The sequence below is a fragment of the Akebia trifoliata genome, chromosome 11 (genome assembly GCF_017979445.1).
Source record: "Akebia trifoliata isolate Shusen 1 chromosome 11, ASM1797944v1, whole genome shotgun sequence".
NCBI classification, from domain to species: domain Eukaryota; kingdom Viridiplantae; phylum Streptophyta; class Magnoliopsida; order Ranunculales; family Lardizabalaceae; genus Akebia; species Akebia trifoliata.
In genome coordinates, this window is record NC_141385.1 from 36,758,804 (window position 1) to 36,781,783 (window position 22,980).

Consider the following 22,980-nt stretch of genomic DNA (forward strand, 5'->3'; position numbering starts at 1 on the left):
ATTCAAAGTTATTATATCTAATTTTCGGATGTGATCCTAATTGACATGAAGTCACTTTCAATCACATAAGATGTGGCTCTACATAAAATGGAATGGAAGAACATGATTCATTTTGCCCACCTCGAACATTTGGATAAGAATTTGATGATGATGATGATGATGATGATGATATGTGGGACCCACTAAAAAAAACTCAATACAATGGCAATAAATCACCAAGGAAGGTGACGTTTGGTGAGTGAAAAGCAATGGCTTTTCATATTTTGTTTGTTTCTTTGAAAAATAGTCTGGAATTATTTGTTGTTTCGCAATTCACTTTCCTTCTGTACTACGTCAAGGTCCACACTTTTAAAATTACGGACACAGCTAGGATTTCGCTGTTTCCCCCAATCACAACTTGTTTCGATCTACGCGGAAATAAAAAATCTTTGCTGAATATCGGTGTTGTTAATAGAGATTTGAGTCCTATAAAATTGTACCACGCGTCACTCTTATAGATCAATTACCTTGAAGATTCTTTAAAGGGATTGACTAGTTGCACATCACCCACTATTAATTGCACCCCATCACTTACAAAATTCCCTTTGCACTCCATTTGGATGATTGCACTCAAAATAAAAATAAAAATATTGTACTCTTTTTTTTTTTTTTTTCCAAGTGAAGTGAAGTGCAATTGATTGAGTCAAGGGCAATCACACCGCCCTCTCGAAAAATCCTTCGTGCAATTGGTTGAGTTAAGGGTCAATCGGACCTGAAGTTTATCAAGGCTCAGTTTGCCATTAGGCCAACCCCTTGTTGTTGTTCTTCAAACATGCTTGCATAAATTATTGTAAGAATTACTTTGTGGTATAACAAACAAGTTTACAATTTACACGAGTAAAGAAGATGAAGTCATGATACCAATAATGAGGTGCAATTAGTAGGTTAAAATAGAGGTTATTTTTCAAATTTGGTGTGCAACCAACTATTTAGTGGAGTGCAACTAGTCAATCCCTTCTTCAATAAACCTCAATATTTAAAATCAGCTTGATTGGTGGTTTCTGCCAGAACTTAAGTATAGAAGGATGTTCCCTACCAATTAGAACGGATCACCAGGAGGACAAGATGATCTCTATGAAATTTGTGGTTTGACCCGTACGGGTATCAATGGGTCGGTACCGGTTCGATTCTTTGAACCATTAAATTTTAAAATCAAAACTGTCCAAATTTCTTTCTTTGAACGGTTTGGAATCAGAGTTTTTATTCCGATAAATGGCCTATTGGCACCTTTATTTTAGTGTTTGAGATTTGAAAAGTTCAGACTAAACAGGGTTGTCGGGTTGGACCTTGAAATTTAGGATCTTAAAAACCGGTTTGAGGTCGAGATGACTCAAGTGAGTCATCCCAGGCTCAAAGTCAACCAGGTGGGATAGTCAGTGTGAATCATCTATCACATTGACTCATTCCGAGCTAACTCATCGGACATATCAAAAATATATTTCCCGTATTTATGAAGATATTTTTTATATATACATATTTTTAATAATTTAAAATTTTCTTATCCATATAAGATAAGATTTTGTGACTTTTCTTACGTATCAATCCATCTTAGACTAAGAAAAATTGTAATTATTTAAACACACATAAATATTAATAAATCATATTAAATCTATTCAAACAAGTTGGACTTGTCCAAAATGAGAGGACTCCGACGCATCAACTTATCAATGGGGTATGAGATTAGATATCAAATCTTTTTTTTTTTTTTTTTCTTTCTTATTGTGGGTATCCCTACCCTTTGGATGAGACTAATCCCACGATCACATACATCGCCCCCTCAGAAAGTCATACGTGCAACTGGTTAAGTCGAGGGTCAACCGGACCTTGGAGGGTGGCCACAAGGACATCATTGCTTCGTGGGGTTCAAACACTTGACCTACCCTTCCCAAGGAGCTTATTAAGACTCGGCTTGCCACTAGGCCAACCACTTGGGGTTGAGATATTGAATTATGAAACCATGATTGAGATAGATTTGTCTTGTCTAAAACGAGATGACTTAGACAGGCAAAATCAAACTAATTTTGGTAGGAACTTTGAAAATTTTAAATTACAAACTTTTTCTTTTCGTTTTTTATGTTTAGTTTCATGTTAGTAAATAGAGATGAGATCACTCCTCTTAAATTTATCTGTTCGTATGTAAAAAGTTAAAAATATAAAATTACATTAGAAAACTTCCATGGGATTGGGGCATGCGATCATAGGGACTAATCCCATCCCAAAATGATGTGAGATACACTGCAATATCAAACAAAAAAAAAAGTAAGAAGATGGTGACAATTGTGCATAACTCGATTGTAGTAAGTAAAATGGATTTCACCATAACCCTATGAACGGCTCGGCTTTACCAATTACCTTTTGTGAACCCACAAAATTTACTAGAAATAATGAACCAAAATCATTTTAAAGAAATCCCATTTGATCAAACTTTGAGATCTAAACATCTCTATCTAAAGTTCTATTTTTGTTCCCGATAAATTTATCTTTTATTCGAATTATTTTCAATGAAGACATACATTCATGTTGAATAAAAAACATGATCTAGAGACATGTGAAAGTAGAAAACAAAATTTTAAGAACTCTAAATAGATTTTTTTGATCAAACACATTTTAATTTTGGAAGCTCAATGATTGTCCATTGTCGAAGCCTTTGACTATGCAAATGTTTTTTATCGAATAGTTTTTAAACCTAATCTTAACCATGATCCCTAGTAGGTTGAGGTATTATTTAAGTCGACACAGTAATAGTTAACCCATCAACTACTCCTAAAGACCAATCTATTGAAGAGGGGGAGAACTATGAATATAAAACGGTCACAAGACTTAACTAGGGTATGACACATCCGACAGTGGAGGAAAATATACACTCAACACTCCTCATCATCAATAAAGGTGGAAAGAATCGAACCCATGACTTGTACAAACCCAATACTCTGATACCATATTAACCAATTACTACAAAAGACCGATCTGTTGAAGAGGAGAACTATGAATATAAGAGGGCCATAGGATTTAACTGGAGTATGACAAATTCAAGAGTGGAGAAAAATATACACCCTACACTAATCCATATGACTTAGATGGGGATCTTGTTCCAAACTTGTATTTTATCCTTCCCACCATAGAACCTTTTATATGTATAAAATTAATGTTGCTGTTGGATTAGATTTGAATTGAAAAGTTGAGATATTTGTTATAAGATTATATCTACTCTCGACCAAACTCTTATTAGATTGGTTCTATGTCAATCCAAGGTTCGATCTGATCCAAATCCGATCCAATGAAAACTCTACTAACTAATATATAAAAAAACTTTCTTTTAAATAAAAATTAAAATAATGATAATAATGGTACAAGAAAAAAAATTTTATTATTTTCATTTTAAAATAGGCACACCTACCAGGTCGGTTTTCGTTATTAAAGGTGTTTGGCCTATAAATGGAGAATACAAGCATTGTTTGATGTATGATCGTTGAATCTTCTTTCTCCTTTCTTCTTTCTTTTTAATTTATATCTAAAAGGTCCAGAAAGTGAAATATAAGTGGATATCTCCACCAATTTTTTTCTTACTTGAACGTCAGATTATCATATGTAAATCTATAATTAAAAGTTATCGAAGATTAGCAGTTTAAGGATGAAAATTTAATTGCTCAAATCTTATGATGGAGATCTTAGCAATCAATATTTAACCTAAATGTCGTTTAAGAATCTACGAAATTAATTATAAGTTAGAAAAAAGAGGTAACCAGTCAATTTAATGATATATATATATATATATATATGAATATTTAATGATAAATATGAAGAATTTAATGAAAGATATGGATTTGGACTTTTGAAGGTGAGTGAATTATTAAAATACCTTTAGATTTCAAAAGGTCCACAACTTGCAAGTGGGGCTATAATTGGTCAAAGATAATGGCTTGGAACCAATTAAGTGAGAAAATAGCAGAACAATAGAAAGAGTAATATGAGATGAAGACATCTCTACTTTAAAAGAACATTAGACTTTTGAGATTCTAACATAAGCTTTCACCATGACATTTTTTGTCTTCCAAGTTGATGTCTTGGATCTTCTGCCAATAACTACAAATTGTAAAAAGGGCCCACTTATCAGACAACTCTATAGCCTGAATTCTCTTTTGTTCAAAATGATCTTAACCATCTGATCAATTGACATTATATTAGATATCTTCTTCATAGTTTTAATAATTCAAAATCAAATCCATTGATCTAACCATCACACGATGTGATTATCATCTCCTCCCTTCTCCCCACCCCTCTTTCACAAATCATGGTTTTAGATTTTTTTTTTTTTTTTTTTTTTTTTTAAGATGCCGAATTAAGTCTTGGTCATCATCTTACCCCAATAAAAAGTGCCCTCAAAAGATTTTTTTTTCTTATAAAAAATACCATCAAATGCTTATTTCCATGGTGTATTTAACGCACCTTAACGTGTGCATGCCCTTAAGGCACATATTAACAAAACCTAGCTGGCTATAATAGATTATCTCATTCCACATGACACTCCCAAAATATTTATAAGACTGGGAGTCTCACTATGTTAGTAAGTTAATTAGACTCTTTTTCAAATTGGAAGGACAACAATTCCATCTTGATGAGGCAAACCCATAATTTTAAGTCCGACACTAAGATGCTTAGGCACCGTCCATGATTGAGATGGATAGATAAGACGTCTCACATGTGCAAAATCTCATGAGATGAGCAAAAATGACTGGGACAATATTTTAAAAATCTTGAACGAGTCAGTAAAATTCCTTCCAATCTACCGGTTTTTTGTATATTTTAATATTTTTTTTTTTAATTTAAATACTTATTATCTAAATAAAATATGATTTTATTAGATTAAACATCTTCTAATCTATCTTATTTTATAAATAAAAAAAATTATAATTATTTTTAATATAAACATATATATGATAAGATAATTATAAAATGAGTGAAATGGTTTATCTTGTCCGATACGATTTGATTCGTCTGAGACAATTCGATCTTGTCAATGAACGAGATGAGCCATCAAACCAAGTTTTAAAACCAAGGTCACATCCTTTCAAAACATTTTTGACGTAGAATTGAAAAGTATACTCATCTATACATTAGATGATTGAAAAAAGAAAAAATTAAAAACGAAAAGTGGGGTCGCTTTCTATAAGATTTTAACTTAATCCTTAAAGCCTCAGATATTGGAATCCTTGGTCCATGGCCATAAGGTGCCGAAATTATCTGTAAACGTTTGAAAAAACCAATGTAAGAATAACTTATTATTCTCATTAAACAACAACAACAAAAATAAATTACTCCAACCACCAAGGGGTGGTTGAATGGTAGTAACTTGGGGCCAAGGAATCTGCTCTTTCTATGGTCTCAAGTTCAAATCCCACTACCCATAAAAAAACCTTAGTGACCACGCACTGCTCCACGTAGTGGGGTATAACCTGAGTGCGGGGCATAGGGACTAATCTGGTGCGCGCAAGCTGGCCCGGATACCCTTCGTTATCAAAAAAACAAAAAATAAATTACTCCAATCATATAAGAAATACTCAACTTCACATTCTTAAATAAACTCATTTTCAATAACTTAAGACATAGCTTTGTTCATAGAATGAAGTAATATGATTCATACTAATCCAGGTCCTCGAGATACGGCTTGATGATGATGATAATTATATAGAATTATTGAAGTCAGATTTAAAGGGGTTGACTTGTAGAGACAAAACCAGCAATCCGATTTTGAAAAACCAAGATTTCAGACCCACATTGTTTTCTGGAGAGAGAGAGAGAGACCGGAAACAGCAGTTATCACACCTACCCAAAATTTTTTATTCTATTTCTATGGTTCTCATGAGAAGTCATCTTCGAATCAACCTCGAAAAAAAATTATTTTTTATGGTCAGAAATCTCTGCCACTGCCACCTCTCCAACTATAATGCCCAGGGTCCACCTTCTACTATTCACACCCCCCTACCATCCACAACTTTCACAAATATTATTCCTCTCATGCCCCCACTCTTCACTTTCAACCCTTTTTACTATTCTTATCTCTTCTCTCCCCCCCTTGTATTAGCTGCAGCAAACCTGTCACTCACTCCAGCTGTCCTGCACTTTTCATTCTTTATTCTAAACCATTTCATCACCACCCCATGTCTTCAAAACTCCCCAACTTTAATCTCAAATATCAGTCTTGTCTACTTGAAGATGTTGATTTCATGTTTTTTGGCTCTTTAGTGTCATGGGTTTATTGAGAAAAATCTTGATAGTGATGGGTTCAATTGTATCCATAAGTTTTCTTATTAGGAGATAATCATGGTTATTAGTCTTAATCAATTTTGTATTTGGAATATTGAATTGAGTTTGTAGACTGTAATCCAACGTTCTTAGTTGTGGAATTGTATGTTGACCACAAAGTAGTCCATGTAATTAGGTGCAATGGTGTTGTCCAATTATTGTTCATTGTATTTGTATAACTAGTTTCGTACCATTTCGTTACTACGAAGATTTTTGAAATGTGGGGAAGACAATTATTTTGTGTTCTTTAATTTTTCTGTCAATTACTTAACCACTACTGAATTGAGATAGTAGTGGCTGTAAGCATCAATGTTCTTTTCTTATTTTTTATAGCTTTTTTATGTTGAAAGGGACATTTTGAATGTTATACACCGTGTTTCGTGTTTCGTTATTGCTTGAATTTTCAATTGTGTGGCGGTTTTATATTACAATTCTAGAAAAAATATTGGGTAGAGAGAGGACCACTGAATACTATTGAAACTTGAAGTTGTGGATTTATATTCAACTTGGAGAAACACTAGTTCTCTGTCCTTTCTGTTTGGAAGTACTAACTACTATGGATTCTCTATTACGCGTATCGAACTAAATGAACCCATTGATCGTTTTTTTTATAGTACTAGTCGTCGATAAGCTTCTAGATCATCCAATTTGAATTAAAGAACATTGGCAACTCTGTGCCTACTTCTGTGATTGAGAAGAATATCCTAAACATCTGTTTTGTTCTGAATTTTGATTGAGTGATCATGAGAAGTAGAAAAGTGAAGCGTTCTTCTGCGGTTCGTTTGGTTTGATGTGATTTGTACTTCTTTTTGTGATCTTATGGCCAAATGTTTTTACGAATGTTTATATAATTGGATTATTTGACATATATGCAGCCCTTTTGGCCTTCAATTGTGATGAAAAAATGGCTAAATATTAAGCCCAAGGCGAATGAATTCAGCGAAGATGAAATTGACACTGAGACTGAGAGTGAAGATGATGGTATGTAGCTTTACAATTTCGAGCAATATAAGTCAATTACGTTATTTTCTACGATTGATCTTATTTTATTTAATTTCCATCCAGTATTCTCTTGTAAAGATGCCAAAGAAGATATGTGTGGGGATGATATTAGCAGAGAACAGGGGAATCTATCCAGATGCTCAAGTCAAGTTTCAGGCAAATATTGAACTTCCATTTGAGTTATTTCTTCCCACTAGGATTAGACCCACTTTGTAAAAGGAAGCTTCAAGCTGTACTCATGTCTCTTCTTGACTATAACTTGAATCATTTGCCTCTCTTCATTGCTTGCTTTGTCATTCTTAAAATCAAATTCTGTGTTTAAGTAACACTTGTTAAAGTTAGTCCGTGAATCTTCCAAATTTTTTGATTGCTTGAAACGTGGTTAAAAATATCGGGATGTATCGGTCAATACGTATTGGTATCGGCTAAGACTGACCCGAAACATTCAATGTTTCGGGAATGTATTGGGTTGTATCAAACGTATTGGCTGATACCGTATTTTGAAACATTAATTTTATTTTTATATTCGATCTTCACAGGGATATCTTCAAAGAGCCTTCTACTGAGACATAGGAGAGGAAAATCAGAAACTTTACGAGTTCAGTATATAGATACAAAGGAATTGAGGTTTGTACTAGAACCATTGCGTGTGAACTGATAATTGGTCTTTGGATTTCTTCAATAACATTTGAAACATTTTGGTGTTTCATAGGGTAACGATAGGCACATGGAATGTTGCTGGAAGACATCCGAATGAGGATCTTGAGATTGATGAGTGGCTTTGTCTGAAAGAATCAGCAGACGTTTACATTCTTGGGTGAGTCTATTTCGTTGTGTTGGTGAATCCCTCAAATTCTCCCAGTCTGAGCATCTAAATAACATAAGAAACTGCAGTTTTTAAAAGTTTGACATGCCCCACATGCTAGGAGAGAACCATTATATTGGAACAAATCAGAGTTTATCTTGTTTATCATTTCAAGTTGTTCTGTATGTCATGGAAGATGAACTCTTCCAACTAGAGCTGGACTCACCCTCCTTGTGCAAATCTAAGCTCTCGACCTCAAGCTTGTCAATTTAGATAGATTCCGTCATATGATCTGTTCATGATTTTATTTAAGATTGACGAATGGTTATATTCATGAACCTTATCATATCAGTGTGTATATTTTATTATTTCCTACATTCTCAATGAAAACTTCCTTAAAATTGTATTGATTTCTACATTGGTTGAAATATTTCCATTTCCCAGATGATCGAAATTCAAAATAGATATTGAAATTGAAATTTAATACCTTCCTTATGAAATTGAGAAAATAATTTGCATTTCATTTCAGTTAGGTTGCAAAACTTGTACTAAAGCAGGTAATTCAGTTTGCCAGGAAGTTATTGTGCACAATTATTTGAGACAGTTAAACTCATATAGTGGCTAGAGATTGAGTCATTTTTTTTTCTTTTCTCTGTTATAGGTAGCTTGGCCTCCTTTTTCCTCTTATTAATACAAAATTTTACCTGTCAAAAGGAAAATCGGAGAGTGGACCAAAGTGCCTTCTAGACAGAAGCATGACCTTCGTATTTGAGATGACTCGTGAAATGAGATTCATGTTTCCGATCCCCCAATATTTGGGGTAAGGCTTAGATGGTAAAATGCACACACACACAAAATACATTCCAAATGAAAATTATACATAAGAAACATACTGAGAAATAGGATTAAGTCAATTCAAATAAAAAACTGTAGCTAAACGATGATAATAATACTATTTTTTTTTTGTGCTAGGCCATGTGGCTTTCTCACTAAACAAGACAGGCTCAAGAATGTACATAAAAAGATATTCTTATAATTTTATTTCGTACACCTCACCTGGTCAACAACCTAAAGAAGATAACTTCCTCACAATATGATACATGGATGTTGTAAGGTAGATTGAAATTTCATAAGAGTGAAATAAATGCACAGTTCAGAAGTTAAAGGGTTAAAATTTGAGGGAACTTTGCCATGAGATAAAAATCATCTTCTCCTCCATCAAAATTTAGCATTATCTCTCCTTAACTTCTTAGATACATTACTCCATTTTTTCTTACTTCTTACGCAATCGCGGACCTTCTCCATACTTTTCTTTTTCTCTCACGCATCTCAAACTGAAATGTGCAAGTTAGCCAATCTACGTTAGGTTGCATGACAGTATTCGGACATTATTTATATGCCCTCTTATTTGGATTCATACTAAACATCACTTTGTGACACTATAAATGCTCCTATTGTACTTATCTGAAGATTTTTCTGATGGTTCAGTTGTATCCTTTTTTCTATAGTTTCCAAGAAGTAGTCCCTTTAAATGCCGGCAATGTATTGGGTGCGGAGGATAGCAAGCCAATTCCAAAATGGGAAGAAATCATTCGTAGAACCTTGAACAAGTTGTCGCAACCAGTAACAAAATATAAAAGTTATAGTGCTCCTCCTTCTCCAGTATTGAGGACGTCTTCTGCTACTGATATACTTGCAGATGATGTAGGTGCCCATGGGGTAGAGATGGTGAGCAATGAATCAGTGGGGTTAGCAGATGTTTGTGACTTTGTAACTCAAGACCTAAATGAAGTGATAAGTATAGGGAACATGTCTCGGCTAAAAAGAATGTATGGTATAGACGGTGACAGTAGACTAGATTGGCCTGAACGTTCACTAGACACGCCTCGACAACTTTTCTCTTCCAGGAGAGGATTGCGGAGAGTTTTAAGCAGTTCGGGTTTTGATTTGATGGAGAGGCCTCTGGTTTTACCTAAACAAGATTTAGCATTAAATGGTGGATTGAAAAGAGTGCACCGTAGCTTAGGAAATCTAGGATTAATTTGGATGGAACAGCAAGAGAAGTCTGATGTGTTGGATTCACTTTCTGATGTTTCAGATAAGTCTGAAGAAGAAGAATATTCTCTCCCAGAATTAGGAAATGGGGAATGTGAAATTGGATTGGATAAAGAAAGTATGAAGACCCGTGCTAAATATGTTCGTATTGTTAGCAAGCAAATGGTGGGTATATATGTATCAGTTTGGGTTCGTAGAAGGTTGAGGAGGCACATAAACAACTTGAAGGTTTCTCCAGTCGGAGTTGGTCTCATGGGCTATATGGGAAACAAGGTATAGCTACTCTCACACTCTAGCTACTACTAGCTACAAAGAAAAGGAGCGTTTCCCCAACCTAACCCCCTTGAGGGGAGTAGCAACTATTATGGTCCATGGGCCTAACTCAACCTCAAAACCATGGTCATAAGGTGAGGGTTGCCTACTCCTTGTATACCACACGGATTGGGCTCCCACAGGCGATGTGGGACTATCGTTCTAACAGCTACCTCATAGATGGGCCTCTTGAGAGGGCCCTTTGAGAGCATCAGATCACGACTTTACACTCACTTGAGTAGGGTAACATATAAGGGCCTTTGGCATGTATCAAATAGGGGCTTACAGGTCATTTTGCTAAGTGAGTAGGTCGGCCCTTGACTTTATTCCTTTGGCAAGGAATAGTGGACTGGTTTGGTGAGGGATGGGTTTCCCTCCCCTGTAACCCTCCCTTTCCCTTCCCATGGACCGGTACCCCCCTACCTCCCTCAGGGAGGTGGGGGGATTCAGACTATCCTATGGGCATGCCTCGAGCCTAGCTATTAGCTTCCCATCTTTGATGAAAATCTGCACATTAATTTGTGAACTTATTTATCATTGAAGTTACTATTATCTAATATCATGGTTATAATGCAGGGATCTGTTTCGGTCAGCATGTCTCTCTTCCAAACACGACTTTGCTTTGTTTGTTCACATCTAACATCGGGTCACAAGGTGGGAGATGATCAAAAGCGTAACTCTGATGTGTGTGAAATCTTACGGCGTACCCAATTCTCTTCTGTCTTTGATGCTGATCAACCACATAAAATTCCATCACATGAGTAAGTTTTTTTCTTATACCAGACTGTCTATTTTGCATAAGCCATAACTTGTTCATGTGAATTTGATTGTGGAATCTGCACAAAGGTACTAGCATGTTACAACAAGGGTTACTCGAAAAGATTGTGAACATTTAGACGAACTTCATGTGGTCCAAAAGTGTTTCTACTTAAAGGATTATTCATTAGTCTTCTGCAAGATATGTTGGTACCCTTGATAAATTTGTAGCCATAAGATTATGAAATGTAAAGAAAAAGTTTTAGATGTTCACTTAAACAAGCGTGTTAGTATATGTGTTCTCGTAGAGAAGAGTGTTGGTATATGTTGTTAGGAAGTCTTGAGGTTTTTTTTTTTATCATTGAACCAATAAGTGGTCATGAACTATTATGGAACATATTTCGAGCAGCTTAACTATGGACATAAAAAGGCAATTAAACTTCTTTGAACTCCCTCCAATAATTTTGCAATAAATCTGGTCACTCTTTGAATCAAAGCTATTTTTTAAGGGTACAAGTGAAAATGGTCTTGTAGTCCTGTGAGCCTATGAGCTAAAATGGAAAAATGCAATATCCTTTTTATGTACATAGTACACCCTTTATCTAAAATTGTAAAAATACTCTTGCCAACAGTTTTGACTTAAGAAAAGCAGTAGTTGACTTCACAAGTTACCCATAAATTAGGAAAATGCTCAGAGAGCCATGGAGACACTCAGATGTTTCAATAGAACAATTATAGTTTAATGTTCATATTCAATGGTAATGTTTACAGAGCTTTTGAAAAGTAGAACTTAAAAAATTCTGAAGTTAGGAGTCAAGATTTGGCATAATGTAGCCCGTGTGGCAATCTTTACAAGGTGATTTGATATCTATATTTGGAACATTAATTTGTAATTGGGTCTCGCCTCTTTTCGGTTGTTCTTCTCGCCTCTTTTTCGTTGTTCCTCTCGCCTCTTTCTTTCCTTGTATTAATCTGATGCCCACCACATACCCGTCTATGAATGTTGAACAGTCAGATTTTCTGGTTTGGGGATCTGAATTATCGTCTCAATATGTTGGATGCTGACGTAAGGAAATTCGTGGCGTTGAAGTGGTGGGATGTACTTATCAATAGTGATCAGGTAACACCAAGTTTTTTATTTATTTTTATCAGCTTTCCATTAAGAGCAAAGTTTAATCCCAAAGACTAAGGCCAACTCTTCCAGCACAAATTTCACTCAACTGGGCTGAGTCGTTGTAGCTCACCCGAGTTTGAAACAGTTTAGCCCAGCCGTAGTAAATTTTTTGGCTTTGTAACTCAATACAATTGCTTTGCTCTGAATACCATTCATTAATAGATTTCCTTAATACCCAACAACTACCTTCGATTTCTCCTCTTGTATCAATAATACTTGTGATGATAAAATGTTTGATGGCATCGTGATTGATGTGGCAGCTAAGCAAAGAACTCCACCGTGGGCATGTTTTTGATGGATGGAAGGAGGGGGTAATAGACTTCCCACCCACTTACAAGTATGAATTCAACTCTGATAGATACGTTGGAGAAAACCCAAAAGAAGGTGAAAAGAAGAGATCCCCAGCATGGTAAGGCAATTTTTCAGCAACCAATGTTAACTGGTTAAATTTTGATTTTGAGGAGATAAGAAGGATGGATACTAGAAAAAGAGAAAATATATGTTACAAACTTCAATAATATGCACAAAAACTAGGGAAGATGTTATGTAGGGGCTTTCCTAACCATGTAACCTGTTGACTTTGTCCTCGATCTAGGAATGTTTTAAAGTCCAAAAGAATGAGATAAGTTTGATAATAAAAAAATTTAATGGAGACTAATAATGCCAGTATTTGGATTCTTGAGAAGTTAAAATGATCTTGGAGACTTTCCTATATCATTAGACGAAGAGTTCACCTCATATATGAACGTCACATTCTCCTTCATTCTTCTGGACTGAGTGGAATTGAGGAACAAGATTCATTTTAGCCGACCTCAATTATTGGGATAAGGCTTTGTTGGCAGACTTTCTTGCTAAAGAAGGATTTTCATCATTGACAAGTATGCCTTATATCAAATTTGGGATCAGTAACACGCATCCTTTCATCATTCAATTTTCTCTAAAGATACGTCTTTCATCAAGGAATGTCATTTTAGATCTTTTATTTCTACCTCATTTCCGGCCTTCCTCTCACCTGTTAGGGCCCTCAATTTGCATCAATGTGCTCCTCATTACATGCCCAAACTATCTCAACTGACTTCCTTCATTTTATCTCTTATAGGTTCTATTCCTAGATTTCCTCCAATATGCACATTTTTCTATTTTTATCTTCCCCGGTTTTACCAGTCATCCATCTAAACATCTTCATCATTGCCATGCTCACTCTATGAAAATTTTGCTATTCTAAAGGGACCTATGCATTTCTTTGTTTCATGGGAAAAATGGATGATTGAAATCATCTAAGTGGCTGAGTTTCAATGTGAGATCTCTAATCTATATATGAGGAGGGCCATCGAATGGTCCTTATCCCTGAATGTGCTCTGTGTATTTTTCTGCCATTGGTAGAACTTCTTGATTTCCAATTTTCAATAATGGATAAGGGAAGTGATTCCAAAGGTTATATGCTGACTAGTTGTGTATTCATTAATTTGGAACTATCATGCAGGTGTGATCGCATTCTATGGTTTGGAAAGGGCATCGAACAGCTTTCTTACAAGCAGACTGAAATAAGGCTCTCAGATCACCGTCCTGTTAGCTCAGTCTTTTTGGTTAAAGTTGAAGTTTTTGATCATCGGAAGCTTCAAAGAGCACTTAATTTCGCCAAGGCTGCAGTGCACCCCGAAGTTTTCTTCGACGAAGAAGAGTGAAATTTTTTCACATATATCAGGTAATAAAGAAACCCATGTTCATGATAATTACATTCTCAAGCAAAGGAAATGGTCGGTCTCGGACCCACTAACCTAGGATATTATTGTGCCAAAAATTGATCTGATTGGATGATCATATTTTACCTACAAACTAATTTCTGCATCATTAGCCACATTGTTTGATACGAGATTTTAAACCATGGTTATGATTATAAGATTGGGTAGTTTTTTGTTTTTTTTTACTAAAATATTTTCTTAAAAATTGCATGATCACTCAAACGCCAGCACATGCAAACTAATAACGGTTCATTTTAATTGTGGATTCATTGTTCATGCAGAGAGAACCTATTCTATAGAAGTGATTACAAGTCAATTCTACATGCCAAGATCAAGTTTCTTTACAAGTAATCAAATGGATTTCATGTGTGAGGTGTTAAGATTTGGCTAGAAAACACAAAGATCTTGATCCTCTGTTGAAAGCAGTTCTACCAAGATACTGATGTGTGGGATTGAAGTAAAAAAATTTAGAGTTTGATCTTTAGTTTAGCTGGTTTAACAGTTTGAGCAGATTACATGTAAGAAGGGTGAGTTTATACAACTGAGGAGTGAAAATGTAGAGCAAAGCAAAGACTTCTCTGTAAGGCCTTATCATCAATGTTTTTATATGGTGTAAGGACCATGAGTCTATAGGTTTTGGATTTTACATTTATGGTTTGGGAGTAGTATTGTCAGCATCATTTTTTATTTTTGTATGTTTTGTGTCTTTGTAAGGTTACAATAACTTAATAACAATTAGATTTCTAATGTGACTTGTTTATGTTTGGATGAATGCAACAGTCTCAATGCAATCTTTGCTACCGTAATATCATTTTATTCATTTGTAAGTCATTTTCATATAGAGTTCAGTTTGTCGAGTTGGTTGGTCCTTATTAAGTCTCTTACCATCCAAAATTCGTTGGTGTATTTGGAGAGAGAGAACGAGATGAATGTTGTAATCTTGGATGTTAGAGCAATCTGTTTCTTTCGTTTAAAGATTCAACATGAGTTTTTTTTTTTTTTTTTTTCGAGAACCCAAACATTTGAAATAAGGCGTAAATGATGATTATGTATGTACATGAGAATTTTTTAATGTGTGTGTTACTTGATTTCATTTTAGGTACCATATTATAATCATGGATTCGTCAACTAGTATTATATTACCTCATGAGTTTTCTTGGGTTACAATCTTTGGTAGGTCTCCTCGATCTCTGCTCGAGTCTTCTGCTTTTTTTTTCTTTTTACCTTCTTTTTTATTTAGAGAGATCTATCTACACCAAAGAAAAAGAAAAAAAAAAAAAAAAAAAGGTTGGGACTTTTTATTTACCTCCATTTTTCTTCAAATGTTCCATTTCATCTTGGAAAACCATCTCTTTCTCAATAATGTCTTCTTTTTAAACTCGTTTCCAAGACGAATAAAAATTAAGGTTCTCACATTAAATATTTAGAAACCAAGGGGTCCTAAATTTAGTGTCCATGGTCCATAAAAAGGGGTTAAATATCCAGGTCGAGGCCCATTTAAAATAGGGTCATGATCCCAACCCTTTAAAAGTAAAATCCAATAATTGAGATTTATCTTCGGGATAAGTATCTTTAAGATTTGTGTTATCAAGATACTTATAAATCTCAATCATTGGATTTTGTGTTTATAGGGTCGAGATCATGTGTTTTTTTTTTCATGAGTCAACGGATCCCACTCCTTTAAAATAATGATAAAACTTTAGCGAGCTCCCATTCATAAATATGATGTCCAATCTGATCAAGTCCAACGATAGAGAAAAAAGGCTGTATCCTTGGAAGAAATTTCGATAAATAAATGCCAAAGCTTCATACCACTTGAATGTTGTAAGGGTTATTCAAATTTTAATTTTATCATACCTGAGATTTCAATTTGGAATTTTAATAATGCCCCGCTTACAAAATTGGCGATTTAGGTATAACACTTCCAAAATGCAGCCCAAAATCAATGTCCCTTTTTAATGATGAGTTATTATTAAAATTTCGATTTTATTCAAAATATCCTTCAAAAACTTAAATTACTAAACATAAATTTCATCAATAAAATGGGACTTGACTTCATTAGCGAAAGAAAAAAAAAATTCTCACAGAATAGTCAATTTGAGATTTCATAGAATCATAGATCGAACAATCATAAGAAGTCGTGTGTGTATTGAGGGGCATCCCAAATTTACAAAACTACCCACATTAGGTATCGTCCAATTGGGATTTTGTGAAATTCCAGATTTACTTTTCTTTGAGAAAAAAAATTCTATAAACAAGAAGGGATCTGAATTTTCGGTAAGGGTTAAACTTAATCTTGCATTTGTAAGGGGTAAAGCTATTATGACCTATTTCACAGGGGGTATTACTAAAATTATCTTTGAATTTTAAGTTTATTGATCATCATTACTTGAGAATTACTTAAGATTTGAGATTTGAGATGGCTAACGGCTATGTTGACAACGAATAGTCGATCGCCACGTGGAGAATGGCAAGATCCAACGTCCCCTCATCCATGAAGGATTATCATGGGCCCACCCTTTTCTCTTTCCCATCCAAACCCACAAACTAAATTTTGAATAAAAGGGACCCTTTTCCCCCATAACTCTCTCTCTCTCCTCTCTCCTAGCGAAGTTCGATCAATCGACCGTTGCAGCCAAGGCTCGTTGAGCACGAATTAAGAACAAAGACGATTACAAGTGCGTACTTCTCTTAATCTTTTTTGGGTTTTTGTTCCCTTATTGGATTGATCAGAGGTTCTTCTTTCTTAGGGTTTTTTTTTTTTTGGCCCCAAATCTGACTAGGGTTTTCTGCCCAAGACTATTGGAACGAAAATATTGTTATTTTAGATTCATTTGTTCAGTTATTTATTATTTTTTTTTTTTGTTGGACTTCTTCTTGTGAAAAATCCATCTTTTATATAACCAGGCACATACAATTTTTTAGGGTTTTTGTAATCTTTCGTTAAATCTTGATGGATTTATCGGAAATCACATTCTTTTATTATCAGATCATTTCAATTTAGGGTTTCTTTTTTATTAGTATTTGTATGCATCAACCAATTTGTAATTGTTGATTCTTGAATTTAGGGTTTAAAATTTTCTTATATCAGAAGCATACAGAAATCTTCATTCTGGGCACTTTTGGAAATTTTATTCCAATCACTAGCAATTTCTCTGAGAAATAATGTCGAATGTGAGGTCCTTGTGATGTGTGCATCATTTGTAGGTTTAGCCCCAAAATCAAGGTGGGTTTTCCACACATTGTCACCTCGCTATACCACCACAAAAGAAAATTATGAATTAGAAGAAAAATTAGTAACAAAGATATTTTTCTTGAAATTTCCGGAAAGTTTCTCATACACTTGACCCATGGGTCTTTCTTGATCCATTCTTATGCTGCTTTGAGTCTGTGATTCCAAAATTGACCAAGAATGTGTTGTTCTTTAGATTCAGCCAAGAAAAAATTCCAATATGCTTTATCGGAACTTTGTCTTTTTATTTTTATTTTGGCATGTTAATCATGAATTGGTTTGGTTTCTGGAATAATTATTAATAAATTGATCGCGTAAAAAGTTTTCTCTTTAGTGTGTAGGTTGAGAGAATCTCTGCCTTTTAGCTGATCCATTAATGTCTTGGTTCAGTTACTCAGAATTCATGTCTAATGGCTTATTTCCTATCGTAACCACATTTCTTCTATAACGCATAGTTTCTCAAGATTTATATTTTTAATTTTAAAGAAAGGCATTTTCCTGTCATTCTATGAGCATATTCAAACCCACCTGTTTGTGTAAGTGTTGGACAAGCATTAACTCGTTCTAAAAGTTTCGAACAAAGTATTTTGGTTTACGAATCTTGTTTTGTATCCCATGTTAAAGCTGATTGAAAGTTTGGGTTATTTGTATATCCAACTCAATATTTGAAAATATGTAATTCTTGATAATATTTTGCAGAACTTCATATCCAGTTTGTTTGTCCACAAGAAAAGAGTTAATGTCGAAAGCACGAGCACCGGGTCTGATCCTTCAAACCCAGAATTTAGACACTCACTTTAAAGGTAGTAATTCTTCACTTTCATTTCCTTTTTCTTGCATGGACTATCTATACTAAATTAAGTACCTTCTTTGATAGGGGTTAAGGGGAAGATCAATAGTACCTCTAAAGCAGCTCAAAAGAAAGGTGGAGTGGGCCTAAGCAATCGGAAAGCCCTCCAGGACATTTCCAACTCATCGTCTCTTCGTCAAGAAACATCAACAAGGAAGAAGAATCAAACTAAGGAGGAATCTAATATTACTGAGGAAATGTTTCTGCATGATCATAAAAAATGTTTAGAGGCACGCAAGAGCGAGATGGATCAATATTGTTTCGATGCAGTTCTTTTCGAGCATGGTAATTATAGTAAACACTCTAAACCGAAAACTGAACCAAACCGATAGCTTTGGACTGGTTTGATTTGTTTTGGAACAAGTTGCGGTTCGGTTCAAGGTTGAGAAAATGGAGAACCGATCATTTTGGTTCATTCTTGGCTCAAGGCTTGTATGGAACCGAGTCATTAATGACTTTCTACTTTTTAGAAGTTAGCACATAGATTAATGATTTTTTTTTATAGATAGATCAGTGACTTTTTAATAGATAAATTAAGAGAACTGCTAGTGGCACCCGAACTTTTACTTATTACACTCCAATTAAGAATAAAGAAAATAAGTGAATGGTTGAGAATAAGTAAAAGTTGGGATGCCAATAGCTCTCTCTTTTCTTTTGCTAGATTTATATTTTTTGGGTTAAAAAATTTATGTGCCGACTCATAATTGTAAACAACTACTACTGAAATTGTCTGAACAAGTGTTATAATGTTTTGCAATGTTGAGATTATAATTTGAGCCAAACCTTTGAAGAGTGTGTTTAATCTAATTGGGGTGTGATAAATAATTTAAGAAATTGGGGTGTAATAAGTAAAATGGGGGGGGGGGGGGGGTTGCTAATAGCAGTTCTCTAAATTAATGATTTATTATGTGAAATTTCATGATCATTATTTAGTTGTTTAATAAAAAATATGTTGCTTCCAAGGAGGCTTATAGGATATTGGCATCCCATAGAACTGAACCAATCCAAATCGACCTTAGTTCAGTTTGGTTTTATAGGAAATTCGGTTCAGTTCCAATTCTTATTTAGTAGAACCGATCTATGTTGGTTCAGTTCCTATTTAGCCTCAAACTGAACCAAGTTGCACCCCTAACTCTTTCTAGTGTGAAAGTATCTATCTACTATAGTGATGTCTCCTGTTGTTTCTATTTCTTTCTTTGACTATGCAAGCTCATTCTTCCCATGCAGGTTTACCATATCCTGGTACATCCACAAAGTCGAAACAAGCAGAGGTGTTATCTCTCTCCATTTGATAATGTTTTTCTTTTTTACATTCTTTTAGTGCTCACTAGATCTTGAGCAATAATAATATTATTTTGGTGGTTTATTTCAGGCTGGTTTTGCGAGTCCGTCCAGGTATTTGGAGTTGGAACCAGTGCCCGAACTACCAATGCCTGCAGTGGATGATTTGTGTCCATCTCCAATTCAATGGGACTCTCCTCCTCCTTCCCCATCACGTTATGAGCTACCTGCATTGGAGCTGAAATCCTACATTGAGGATGAAATGACCAGTCCCTCACTTACATGATCTCAATTTATGTACCTAACATTGTTAAGTCAAGACAGTTTTACTTCACTCAATTTCAGAGGACATGTATCAACAGATGATTTGGATACTTAAATGGGTTCATTGACCTTGCATTTAAAGGTTATAATTTCTGCAGCAAGATTGTCTACAGCATTTAAATCCAAATGTTTGCTACCTCAAGCATTTTTCCGATTTGTCAATTTATCCAACAAAAAAAAAAATCATAAAATACCTTTACTTCCTATATAACTGGGGAGAAAGTGAAGTTTTTGGTAGGGTACAAACATGGTTTTGACATGGACACTATAGGAAAAAAGTTTGAAGTGGGCAGGCCACTTCAAAATTTTGAAGGACTCCATTGGATTACATGTGGCATTTCCAAGGAGATATTCCAAATTTTGGTGGAAATGTAGGAGGGTGAAATAAATTCAAAATGCCATGTTTCTTGTAACAAGGAGGGTTCCTTCAAAATTTTGAAGCGGGCTGCTCGCTTCAAAGTCGGACTCGACACCATAGGGCATATATGTTTTCCATGTCAGCATTCCATGCGTACAAAAAAACCTCTTTACTACAGTAAAGAATTTTGGTGTGTAGCTCCAGATTCCAGTAAGGCTTTTAGTAAAATACTCATTTTATAAGCAAGCTATTTAGGTTAAGTTAGTTCCATCTACTTTGATTATTGGACTAAAAGGAGTTCTTGTTTAAGCCAAGTTGTTGAAAACAAGGAAATTGAAAATTACTAAAAGAGATGAGTTTTATATATAACATTATATATATATCCCCTCCATGAGCAAAAACACTTATATTTTGGGTCATTTGAGCTCCTTGGCAAACTTGACTGATGTTTTCTTCATCAATGGGTTGTCTTAAGATAGTTTTAATGGTATTAGTGCTGATCTTTCATGGTGCCAAGGCTTCAAACTACGATTGGCCACTCGTTCCAAATTACTACAAAGAGTCGTGCCCACACGCAGAGAAGATTGTGAGGCGTGAAGTCCAGATTGCGGTGCTTAGAGATCCTCGAATGGCAGCCTCCCTCCTTCGTTTGCATTTTCACGACTGTTTTGTCATGGTTTTTCTCCTTAACATTATTTATCTCTGTAATTTCATGGCCTTTAAACATAGAATATTGATGAAATATTGGGTAACTAATAATATGATAGTTCTAGTTACCGTCGTCATTGAAGCCTAATCTTTAAAAAATTGGGTGGGCTAAACGAATACTGTTCCGCTATTCAATTCTTTCTAAAACCGTCTTCTGTTAATTCAAGTGTGATCATATCCGTTCTCACTATCTCATTCCATATTCTTTTTTGTCTTCCTCTCACTCTTTTGTCTGTTATATTAGATTTTTTTCGATCATTTGAAGATTATCTCAAAGATTTTTTTCTTGCTAGGGGTGTGATGCATCAGTTCTTCTAGACAACAGTGGAGACATCATAAGCGAAAAGCAAGCAGGACCCAATTTAAATTCTCTAAGAGGATTTGAAGTGATCGACAAAATCAAGGCCCTGCTCGAGAAGGCATGTCCGAAGACAGTATCATGTGCCGATGTTCTTGCCATAGCCGCTCGTGACTCTGTTGAGTTGGTAAAAAAAGCCCTTTTTTTTTCTTTGTAAAAAATATCAGATTAGTAGTACTTAATGTTCATTCTTCTTTGACACAACAGAGAGGTGGGCCAAGATGGAAAGTTGAATTGGGTAGGAGGGATTCTCTTAAAGCAAGCTTCAATGGTGCAACCCAGTACATTCCGACACCTAATTCATCGTTAGAGGCTCTCATCGCAAACTTTGCAGCTCAGGGTCTGGACATTGAAGACTTAGTCACTCTATCAGGTAGCCACACTATTGGAAAAGCAAGATGTGTAAACGTCAAACCAAGATTTTATCCCAAGAACATAGACGACGAAATGGATAAGAACAAGAGAAACACAATCTTTCATCGAATTTTAAGATCTATATGTCCAGAATCAGGAAGAGACGATGCTACAACTGGACTCGACTTCGTGACTTCGACGAAGTTTGATAACCAATACTTCCATAACATTATTCAAGGCAAGGGATTGCTACAAAGTGATAATGTACTAATATCGCACGACGTCGAAGGGAAGATTGTGAAACAAGTGTGGGATTATGCTTCTAATCAACAACATTTCTTTAGATCTTTTGCGGCGTCGTTGATGAAGATGGGAAAGATCAATGTACTCACTGGCGAACAAGGAGAAATTCGACGACATTGTAGGTTTTTGAACACTTGGTGACTCAAAGTTAAAAAAAAGATTACTTAGAAATTTGTATGTAATAATAATTACTTGGGGGGTTCAACTACTTTATGTACTACTTCCTCTATTATGGGATTGCTTTCTTGAGGATACACGACAAAAAGAATTGTTCTTGTAAACGCAATTCCTTAGATCTAACAATGTATTACAGGACCAAACAAGAAAACAATCAAGAAACACAAAGATTTACATGATTTGGCTAAGCCTAAGTCCACAAATAATTCAAAATCCTAAATTCCATATTTTGGTTTACATCAAATATCCCTACTAGAATTTCACTAGACCCCCATTTTGATTTTTGATTTTTGATTTTTATTTTTAAATTTGATCCAGGCCATGAAATCCTGAGTACAGCAATCCATTTGGGCCAACAATCCTATCAACCCAAAAAAGCAAGTCTCACAAGTAACAATAATAATATATATTTTGAGTGGTTTTATATAGGTTAATGTAAACTTTTATATTTCTACAAAAGATTTAAAAAAAAAAAAATAGTTTTATTTAGGTGGTAATTATGGACATTTAACTCTTTTATTTATTGAGTGGTGGTCAACACAAGGCATTTAATTCAAAAAAAAAAAAAAAAAAATTATCAGTCAACTTTCTCAAGAACAATCTCACAGCCACCATGCATTAAATATAACTCCACAGCTCTTAGAATAGAACCCATAGGCATTATCCATGGCAGAAATGAAGAGTGATGACCAGACATATATGTATCATGGTTCTCTCCCTGTTGCTCTAATGGGTCTAGCGCTTCCTTAGTAACATAGGTTAATGTAAAACTTTTTACTAAATATTATAATATTCATAAAATAAAATAAAATTTTATTTTCTCGTGAATTTTTCGAATCATTCAAGT

The 22,980-nt window shown here is 34.9% G+C and overlaps 3 protein-coding genes across 6 annotated transcripts; all 3 read left to right on the forward strand.

The window, feature by feature from the left end:
• The first annotated feature begins 6,049 nt into the window (after window positions 1–6,049).
• IP5PII (myo-inositol polyphosphate 5-phosphatase 2) lies at window positions 6,050–14,948 on the forward strand. 4 transcript variants are annotated; one of them, XM_086458388.1, is made up of 11 exons: window positions 6,050–6,641; window positions 7,218–7,323; window positions 7,408–7,500; window positions 7,884–7,971; window positions 8,057–8,161; window positions 9,658–10,477; window positions 11,093–11,277; window positions 12,284–12,392; window positions 12,707–12,855; window positions 13,930–14,151; window positions 14,470–14,948. In XM_086458388.1, exons 2-10 carry the CDS (start codon window positions 7,239–7,241, stop codon window positions 14,129–14,131), a joined length of 1,836 nt encoding a protein of 611 aa, XP_086314514.1. In that variant the 5' UTR covers window positions 6,050–6,641; window positions 7,218–7,238; the 3' UTR covers window positions 14,132–14,151; window positions 14,470–14,948. The 4 variants fall into 4 exon arrangements, with proteins under 4 accessions (XP_086314514.1, XP_086314517.1, XP_086314515.1 ...); XM_086458387.1 differs by lacking the exon at window positions 6,050–6,641 and adding an exon at window positions 6,672–7,118; XM_086458391.1 differs by lacking the exons at window positions 6,050–6,641; window positions 12,707–12,855; window positions 14,470–14,948 and adding an exon at window positions 6,661–7,118 and having other exon boundaries at window positions 13,930–14,062.
• A 1,761-nt stretch (window positions 14,949–16,709) lies between these two features.
• LOC147391451 (protein PATRONUS 2-like) lies at window positions 16,710–19,976 on the forward strand. Its single transcript, XM_086459837.1, has 5 exons — window positions 16,710–16,866; window positions 18,120–18,223; window positions 18,298–18,555; window positions 19,498–19,541; window positions 19,643–19,976. Exons 2-5 carry the CDS (start codon window positions 18,160–18,162, stop codon window positions 19,835–19,837), a joined length of 561 nt encoding a protein of 186 aa, XP_086315963.1. The 5' UTR covers window positions 16,710–16,866; window positions 18,120–18,159; the 3' UTR covers window positions 19,838–19,976.
• Window positions 19,977–20,631: 655 nt separating this feature from the next.
• LOC147391452 (Peroxidase superfamily protein) lies at window positions 20,632–22,328 on the forward strand. The gene is made up of 3 exons (XM_086459836.1): window positions 20,632–20,909; window positions 21,235–21,426; window positions 21,507–22,328. Exons 1-3 carry the CDS (start codon window positions 20,679–20,681, stop codon window positions 22,095–22,097), a joined length of 1,014 nt encoding a protein of 337 aa, XP_086315962.1. The 5' UTR covers window positions 20,632–20,678; the 3' UTR covers window positions 22,098–22,328.
• Window positions 22,329–22,980: the final 652 nt, after the last annotated feature.